General features: G+C 53.5%; 1 protein-coding gene across 1 annotated transcript; it reads right to left on the bottom strand.

The window, feature by feature from the left end:
• Nucleotides 1-2,458: 2,458 nt before the first annotated feature.
• On the bottom strand, nt 2,459-5,071 carry PDYN (prodynorphin). Its single transcript, XM_008703420.2, has 2 exons — nt 4,943-5,071; nt 2,459-3,590 (listed from the first exon to the last, which is right to left on the bottom strand). Exons 1-2 carry the CDS (start codon nt 5,069-5,071, stop codon nt 2,943-2,945), a joined length of 777 nt encoding a protein of 258 aa, XP_008701642.2. The 3' UTR covers nt 2,459-2,942.
• Nucleotides 5,072-9,603: the final 4,532 nt, after the last annotated feature.

Here is a 9,603-nt window from a genome sequence, read left to right as displayed (position 1 = left end):
GCCTCCCTCGAGCAAAGTCAGGGTTTTCCTCCCCAGTTGACAGATTGAAAACTGAGGCTCAGGGGCGCCTGCGTGGCTCAGTCCGTTAAGCGTCTGACTCTTGGTTTCCACCCAGGTCATGATTTCCCTCTGTGCTCCAGGGGGGAGTCTGCTTCCCCTCTTTCCTTCCTCTGCCCCTCCCCCACTCATGCGCACTCTCTCTCTCTCTCTCTCTCTCACACACACACACACACACACACACACACACACACACACGTTCTCGCTCTCTGTCTCTCAAATAAATAAATAAATCTCAAAACAGAGCCAACAAGTGAGGCTCGGTGAACTGCAGTGGCCTGCCCAGAGCCACCCAGGAAAGTGGGATTTGCACCCCGGTCTCCGTGAGCCCTAGGCAGGTTCTTTCCACCGCACATGGCCATGCCTCGTTGACCAAGAGAAATGGGTCCAGAAAAGGGAGTCTAGAGTAATAGCATTCTGGAATCCATGGCATATGGGGAAAATGTAAAAACCAAAAAAAGAAGTGTCTCTTATTAAAAAAAAACAACCAAGATTTAGAAAGAAGTCACAAAATAGCGGTAAGAAAGTGATGTGTCTCATCAATGATGTTACGGTTTATCCTACTCAATACTTCTTTTAAAAAACTACTTACTTACATGGAAAAAAATGCCAAGTCAGATTTCTGTGGTCTCTTAAAGATCAAATCTGGCTACTCTGTGCCCATATTCCCCATGACATACACTCTCCAGTTTGCCCCAGTTCCCACCAGCTACTTTCACTCACCGGGGGGAGGGGCGTGAACATCTATAATTTGGTGGGCTGGCATTTATTCTTTCTCCTACTGGGAACCATGTTCCAATTGTCCTAAAAAGAATCCCCTCTTCCACTCCTAGTCCAACTACTTGGAGTTGTGTTGAATCGATCCCTGGCTGCCCATGTGGTTTAGTCCTGACCATCAGAGACTGACCTAGCTGGCCCTGTGTTTTCTATGAAGTCACTCAGAAAGCCGGTGGCCAAATGGGACCCGTGAGGTCTGGAGCCACTGAGACTCTTACACACCAGCCCTATGTAAAGACATCTCCTTGTTGCCATTTAATAAAGCATGTCACTGTAGTGAAAGACATTATGCCACCCACCCTCTAGAGAGTTCTTCACCTTTGTCTAGGAACATTTGTCCTTCTTGCCTTAGTAATCCACCATGGGAGATAGTCCCTGGGAGTCGGGGGGAGGGTCTTTCTTTTACAGAAGAAGAAACTAAGGGTCAGAGAGGTCAAATAACTCACCCAACATCACACAGATCTCAAATTTAGGGTGATAGCTTTCTCAAGTTTGTGCTCTTTCTGTTACCCTACACTTAGTGCTCTGGCATGAGTGTGTGTGTGTGTGTGTGTGTGTGTGTGTGTGTGTATTTTTCATTCCCCAGCACTCTTTTTGGCAAATGGTCTTTCCATGCTCTGGGGACTGAGGCGCACACATACACACCCCGAGTCATCACCATCTTTCTTTTATTTATTGCACTGGAGTAGGAAATAACACAGGCCTGTTAAGGAATAAGCAAATTCTGGGTTAATTGCATAAGTGGGATTTTTTTAAAAGCACATGACGTAACCCTACAACAATCCATACATGTCAGAACATCATGAGGGACCTGGGAGTTGCGCAGGAAGAGGTATGCTCAGCAGCATTGTAGGCGAATTAACTGAACTCAAGACCCTTTCCTCTCTTATCCAGCCCACCCTCCTGGACCCACAAACCAAACCATAGTGCCTAGGGGTGCGTGAGCAAGAGCAACAGAGAGAGAGAAGACTTTGATTGAAACCAAGGCATTGGGAAGTCTCTGCCTCCGATTCTGGGTTATTTGAATCAAGGGAATTCATTTGGCCTCAAGCACTTAATCACTTCATGCCTCTTTCTGGTTTTATTCTGAGAAATCAAGAGGAAAGAATCATCACAGGGGTCGAAGAAGGACTGTCTGTCTTTCTAGCTGTTGCTTCTGGATTCCCTTACCCAATGCCCAATGCATATGTTTGGCCAGATGGCTAAGACTCTTGGCGGCCAATTCAGCTGCTCAAGAACATGGTTGTGCTTAACCTCATCGACTTGACTCAGCTGCAGTTCATCCTGGGGTAGGAGTGGGATGCCGATCTGTTTAATTAGTTTAATGAGGGCTGAGGGAACTGGTCCACATTTTGAGTTTGCTGCACAGAGCAAATTGGTTTGTCTTGCTCCCTCTCTGATCATTTCAGTATTCAGAGGGAGAACTGCTCTCATCACCATTTTGGAAGGCGTTTTCACGCCCTTTGTCTCCTGATGAGTTGGGTGCTATCCAAGGTACCAACATGAACTAGAGTCCAGGAACTCGGGTCCTCTAGAGGTGTGTTTCTAAATGATGAGAACACAGAGAACACAACTGAACACATGCCCCCTGGAGGACTGAACTCTCTAGTGCAGGGCTTTCTGCTCCAATAAAATTTACTGTTTGAGCGTTTTACCTAAAGCATGGTCTCCGAAGTGGTGAGCACAAGAAGGTCCTTTAAGGTTTGGGATAAAGTGTTAAGATTTCTATTTGTTTCTTTATCTTGTTTTGCTATTTATCTAGAAGGACAAAGAACAAGTCAGTCTGGATTCTTGGAACTGGAGAATCACATTAATGGGGGGGATTAGGGGTTAATAGCGAAAGCTGCTGTTGGCAGCAGTTTCAATGTTCTAGAGTCGGAACCAAGCACTGAGCCTCCTGAAGAGGGGAACGTCCATCCTTCCTCCTCGCTGACCCCAGACAAACACTGCACCCCAGGCAGAAAAGGCGCAGGCCAGGTTTGGATGTTTTGCCGACAAGGCTGAACTGAGCATGGGGACAGGGGGTATAAGGTAGGATGAACGAGGGCACTCCAATCCGGAAGGGTGTCAGGGGGAGCTCCTGACTCAACTCCATGATGGGGAGGGGTTTACCCATCAAGAAGCTCTCCGGAGTAGGCATTGGGGTCTTCCTGAGACCGAGTTACCACCTTGAACTGGCGTCGGAGAAAACCTCCATAGCGTTTCTGGTTGTCCCATTTGAGCTTGGGACGGATGCGCCTCAGGAAGCCCCCATAGCGTTTGTACAGGTCCTCGTGGCCCACCCCATCCCCAGCCCCAGCCCCAGCCCCCTCCCCAGCCACCTCGGAGCTTCTCTTGGGGTATTTGCGCAAGAAGCCCCCGTAGCGTTTGACCTGCTCTTTGCCGTCCTCCTCATTGGAATCCAATGCCCCGGCCTCCATGGCATCATCGTTCAGCTGTGTGTCCCCCAACAGTTCAGACTCCTCTCCCTCCCCCAACCTGCCAGAGAGACCCCTGAGCTTCTCCACCAGGCTCCTGCTCAGGGCATTCTCCTCTGCTGGGGTGCTGAGGAGAAATCTGGTTTTCTCGAGCTCCTTTGGGAAGGGCCCAGAGCGCTTGGCCAGCTCCCTATAGGGCTCCTCCAAAGCGGCCTTGGTCTCCAAGTCTTCTTTGCCGTTGAGCCCAAAGGTGAAGGGGGTGAAAAAAGACAGAAGGCCTTGGCATCTCTCCCACTCCTCAGCCGGCAGCAGAGCAGACTGGCATTCCAGGGAACAAATCTGTAAAACCCCAAAAAAGACCAGAGTGGTAACGTCACCCCCGTCAAACTGCCAAGCCCCATGCACTCCCCCGCCCCAGAGAGTCCCTTGTCCAATGGCAGAAAATCAAAAGTCGCTGCTGTGACCAAACCCCAGGCTTCCCACATTGATGCTCCCAGGGGTGCATGAAGATAGGGGACTGGGCGCCTGCGTGCAAGACGCGGAAAGTGACGTGGAGAGGTGGAACGGCTTTCCCGGGGAAACGTGGCCATGGAAGGCAATGCCAACCTCCCAGGTAAGATCTCCCCAGAGCGCTCTGTGCGCTCACTTGTCCTCCGCAGCTCCTGACTCCAGACGGAGTACTTGGTTCTCCCCTTCCGGGTGTGAAGGATGTTCGTGCCACGTTATAGAGAGACATGGAAGCCATGCAGGATGGTGGAGAGAACACATGTGAGGGGTCTGAGGGCTCATCAAACTCGGGGGACAAAAGTATCTCCTTCATAGGAGTGCTGGGGGAACTAGAACATGATCATGATGGTGGTCATGAGGAGGACAGTGACAACACTGGACAGCTCTGGAACTTGGACCTGGGCAGGCTCATGCCACAGCCCTCGTGCCTAATCACTGTGCGCCCCTGTGATCGTGTGCGGGGAGCAGCCCCCACGCCGCGTGCCTCTCGATGAAGAGCCCCTAGAACCACGTGTTCAGTACTTCGCGTTGTTATCTCATACAATCACGCCCATTTTGCAGATGTGGAAACTGAAGAGGGAGAGGTTCCAGGGTTTCGGAGGGAGAAAGCGGCAGAACCAAAGCCTGCACTCTGTCTGCCACACTCTTGGGACCTTCACTCTCACCTGTCTGCTGTCAAGGGAGAGACACGTGGGGGAGTTTGATTCAAAGCAAAGCCAACAAGGCCAGGCCAAGAGACGCTAAGACCCAGGAGAAGGGTCAAGGCTCGGATCCTGTCAACCAAATCCTGGCATTTAGTAGTGGTGGAAAGAGTTCCTTCCATGGGAGTGGCTAGACTGGGAGGCGCCCAGCAGCCTGGTGGGACGAGGCCCTGGAAAGTTACCATAAGGCTGCCCACCCCCAAAGCCAGCGCGGCCTCCTTGATGACCCTCCTTGTTGCCAGGTGTCAGGCTCCTTGGAAACCTGAGTGTCCATCCCAGACAGGAGTGAGCCAGTGGTGGTGAGGTCTGAGGTGGGGAGGGAGGTGGGAAACTGCAGCCCCGGCTGCCCAGGCTGAGCCCAGGGCAGGATGTGCTTGGCACAGGGAGGACGAGTCTACCGGACAGACACCCAGCTGCCCAAACTCCACGCACAGATGGCCCCTTCTGCATAGAAGCCCAGGGCCTGGGCCTCCTGAAGCCTACCAGAGGGTTGATGGGCTTGGGCCCATCCTGGGTCTTCACAGCACACAAGGAGCACTGGGATAGGCAGTCCGCCGTGGCTGCGGGGAGCACAAGGAGGCAGGCAGCCAGCATGAGCCCCTGCCACGCCATGCCGTCTCCGCTCTTCCTGCTGGGGAGGGAGAAAGAGAAGAGAATGAATCTGTGTCAGTGTCCTGAGCCATCTCGCCAAGCCCTGCGGATGACACTGCCAGGCCAATATTCTCATTCCCATTTCACAGTCAGGAAAATAGAGGCCCCAGGAGACGCAGTGGGTGCCCAAGGCCAGGGGTCAAGGAAGGGAATTAATGTGCTGAGCACCTGCGACATGCCAGCAGCTTTCCCCCGTATTCACAGTCATCTGTACAACAGCCCCGGAGGCGGGCTATGCCATTTTCATCAGACAGATGGGGAAGTCGAGGCTCAAAGAGAGAGAGTGATTGCGAGCACAGCTAGGCAGTGGACAAGCCAGGACTGGGTCTGTCAGCTGTCAAAACCCACTTTGCCCATCTCCCCAAGGCCGAAGACACTTGGTATCTGCTCTCTCGGATTCTCTGAGACCTCATCACCTGCCTTTGGCCCCCACTCCTCAGCTTGTCTGCAGGCCAGTCCTTCCCACCTTGTAAGTTCTCTGGAATTTGCCTTTCTCACCCCAGCATTCTACTTTCCATGGCCATCATTCCACCTTCTCCGAGCTGGCCTCCCTGCCTCCAGTTCCTTCTTGGATCCCTCCCGCCTCCCCTAAAATGCCCTGCTCAGCATGGCAATTCTGCGGTCGGATCTGTTAGGCTGGGTCAGGCCTGGCCCTTTTTCTAAATGACAGCAACACCCTCCGTCTCATCCCTACACCCTAACACTTGGTCCCAACCATATCCAGCTACTTGCAATTCCCTTAATAAATGTAACAGGACCTGTCCCATCTCTGGGCCTTTGCATATGCTGTACCCTCTGCTGGAAAACCCTTCCTCTCCTCTTCTGTTACCTGCTAATTTAGGCCCTACATTAGATACCACTTCCTCCAGGCAGCTTTCCCTGATCTCCGAGGCTGGATAGGACGCTCCTCCTTTGTTTTTACCCTGAAACTTGTGCCTCCTCCATCAAAATACCCACTATTTGGTAATGAGCTGAGTCTTCAGGCTTTAGCTCCATGAAGGCAGGAGCTGTGTCTTGTTTCGTCTCTCTCTGTGCTCCTCAAAGCTGCCAAGCTTGCTCCTACCCCAGGATCTTTGCACTTTCCACCCTCCCCCTCCCCCCCGCAGGACTCTCAACCCAGAGCTTCACATGGCTTGCTCCTTCTTATAATTAGATCAAGTCAATGTCAAATCACCAGGGAGGCTTCCGCTGCCCCCTGTATTTAACGACACTTCCTGGTCCCTCTCCCGTCACCCTGCTTTGTTGGCACTAGGACGCTCACCATCTCGTAGGATCCTATGGCTTCAGGGTCTGTTTGCTGTTGTTCTGGTGAGCATGGTCCCCCCCACTGGAGTGTTAGCTCCTCCAGGGCACAGACGCTACCTGTTATGGTCACGGCTGTGACCCTGACCCGCCCACAGCACGTGCAGGCAGGAGTTCTTGCTTCACAAATAGTCTGTTACAAGCTCTTCCTCTCCTAATTCACTCCTTATAAACCAAATATCAAGACTCAATGCCACTCAAAAGGGAACACAGTACCGTTCTCCCAACTGGAAATGGGGAGTTCCCCTGAGACACCCCACTCCAGGCGGGAGGCTCCAGGCTCTTTCCAGCCTGGTCTTTGCAGCCGGACGCCTGTCACACGCTCCCTCCCGGACCCTGTCCTCCTTCCCTCCTCCAAGTCTCCCGTGCCTGCCTTTGCTGCAAACTCCCCTGTTTGGTCAGGGGATTTAGAGGATACCTCCCCATGGCCCCAGAGCCCCACACTGTAGCCCAGAGGAGGGTCTCCCCCTCGGAGCACACAGTAGGTACCCCCCCCCCGCCGCCCACCCCAGTATGCCTACTAAGATCCCAGCCAGCATTTACAGAGCCCTGCTGTGCTCCAGGCCTTGAACCGAGCCCCTAGGCCCATCATCCCATCTACTCCTCCCCAGTGAGGTGGACACTTCTGGCTCAGTGAATCGCCCAAGCCCTACAGCGAGCGGTGAGGCTGGGGCGCAAAGCTGTTCTGCTTGACTCCCGACACTTGTGCCCTTAATGACCACAATTTCCAGAGCAACTTTGATTCATTAACAGCTGAACCCTCCGTGAAACCCAGAGGACCCAATGCCTGGGGCCTTTGACTTGTACGTTGTTCTCAATCCGCCCACCAACTGTGGGAGGTGGCTAAAACCATCCCCACTTTATAGATGAGAAAACTGGTGCTCAGAGAGGCTTGGCAGATCTCCTGAGGTCACACAGCGATTGAAGGAGGGAACCTGGGCCTCTCTTGAGGTGGGGCAAGCTCTGCTCCCTGAAGCAGGGAGGCTCAGAGAAGAAAACCCAGGAAAGTGGACGTGGGTGCATCCCCCCTCTCTTGTCCGCCCTGGACATTCTCTCATGCTCTACCAGCCTCTGAGTGGGGCTTTGAGGTCCAGGAGAGTTAGCTGTGCCTCTTACGTGCAGATACAAAGCAGGCGGCTCGTGTTTTCTCCTTTATCAGCGATGGTGATGGCGGGGCTGGCCCCTTAGGAGATGAGCAGTGATTTACCTGCAGGGGAAGACGAGCCCACGCCAAACAACTCCCGGCCGGAGGCTTCCCACGCAGCCCGGCTGCCAAGGTAGGAGACCTGATTTGAGATCCTTTTTGTCCCAGGCAAAAATAGCATCAGCAGCCTTTCCTTTCATCCACTAACTTTATATTTAATAATAATCCTAGCTGATCAGATGGTTGTTAAGTACTCGTGACATTCTGAGCGATTCTCATGAATGAACTCCTTTCCACTCATCGTGACTCTCTGGGGTGGGTACTATTGTCATGCCCACTTTACAGATGGGGAAACTGAGTTAAAACACCTGCCAAGATTCTAGAGAAAGCGGCAAAGCTGGGATTTGCATCCCGGGGATGTGGCTCGAGCTCGCCTTCTTAACCACAGGGTACCGGCCAGGCTCCCCCAGTCCACCCCCTACCCCCACCGTCAGCCTCCAGCTTCTCCCTCCAGGGCCCCACTCAGCCTCCAATCTTGCCAGTCTGCCTGCACCCCTGCCCTGCCTCCCGGCTCACCACTGCCCTTGAGGGGAAGCCTGCCCCTTAGCCAGTTGCTCATGGGCTTTCCCACGAAGCGGAGGGGACGCTGACTAGTGCCCACTGCGTGCCGGGCCGTGCTGAGACCCACCTGCGTCTTAACCCAGCTGCGTCCTAACAACCCCATCAAACTGGGACTAATATCCTTTCCATTCTATAGGTGGGGAAATGGAAGCACAGAGCTTATGTTAACTGTCTAAGGGATCCCAGCAAATGCACAGCACCCAGACTGGCTGTGAGCTCTGTCTGATGTGGGCCTGACCACACCACCTGCAATTCCAAAATGAATATCCCATGTGCCCCATCTTCCAAACTTCATCCAAGGGGCTCCCTCTGCCTACACCTTTCTCACCCCACCCATCCACTCCCAGTTCCCTCTGACCTGGCTAACTCTGATTTGTTCTTCAAAACTCAGCCTCAGTTGCTTCCTCCAGGAAGTCTCCCTGGATTAGGCCCCTCCTCTGAGCTCCCACAGTCACCTATGCTGGCTCTATCACATAACTGCCTCTTGTTTTCTGATTGCCCTGTCGGGGTGGCAGCGGGGTGGGGGTGTGGGGGGAAGACTTCATCTCTGCAAGTGAAAGTCACTAAGGTGTGTGGTGTGTGTGAGGATGACAAGGAGGCCAGGGTGGACAAGGGGGCATGAGGCAGGAGACTGGGGTAGAAAAGCAGAGACCTGAGCTGTGGCCAGGTAGTGTGGGCTCCTGTAGGCCAAGGTGAGGAGTCTGCATTTCGCTCTAATGCTATGGGAAGACTAAGGCCGTCTGAGGACTGATGAATGAACAGATGAGTGAATGGTGTGCCCAGCGCAGCACACGGGGCTCCAGTGCGAAAGAGAGCTCCACCCACGTTTGTTGAGTGAATCCACAGGCCACCCCTGGACATCTGGGAAGCCTAGTTTGAATTTTTCTGGATCACAGCTCCGTGCCCCCAGAGAAACCTCACGGGGTCTGCAATTGTCTAAAACCAACACTGCTAAAGGAAATTCAGCGACTGTTATGGAAACCAGGGAGCCAGGGGAGGGGAGGGAAGAGGAAGTAAGAGAAGAGGGCAGACAGGAAGGGGAAGGGAGCTGACAAAGGAATGGGGGGGGGTGGGGAAAGGCAGAAGAAGGAACCAGGGCACATGCTGAATATTAGGGGCTTATTCTGAGGCTTTGATTTTTTTCCCTGACTTGCTCAAGGCGTGCTCAGAGCTGTGGTTCCTCGACCCTGGGAAAGGTCGAGTCCCTGTCTTCCAGCAAAGCCCCTCTCACCGCCCCACACACACACCCCCACGCCCCACTGTCATAGCCCTGGCTTCCTGGGTCTCAGTGGGTTTCTCAGGAAGAACTGGGGAGGGATGTTCATGGCATGGGGAGCGAGCAGAGGGCTGCCCAGAGAGGGTCAGGGTGGTGATGCGGGTCAGGCAGGGTCAAGTAGGGCTGAGGCCTCTGGCTTCCTCCTCCCCA

This window comes from Ursus maritimus, unplaced genomic scaffold (assembly GCF_017311325.1).
Source record: "Ursus maritimus isolate PB19 unplaced genomic scaffold, ASM1731132v1 scaffold_22, whole genome shotgun sequence".
Classification (NCBI taxonomy): Eukaryota; Metazoa; Chordata; class Mammalia; order Carnivora; family Ursidae; genus Ursus; species Ursus maritimus.
The sequence above is the reverse complement of the archived record's forward strand: the minus strand, read 5'-3'. Positions and strand labels throughout refer to the sequence as shown.

What these genes read in the sequence shown, in the direction of transcription:
- PDYN (XM_008703420.2), bottom strand. Translation starts at nt 5,071, where the DNA reads ATGGCGTGGCAGGGGCTCATGCTGGCTGCCTGCCTCCTTGTGCTCCCC. An exon ending in CCAAGCCCATCAACCCTCTG is followed by an intron (nt 3,591 to 4,942) that starts GTAGGCTTCAGG and finishes GGGGTTTTACAG; the next exon opens with ATTTGTTCCCTGGAATGCCA.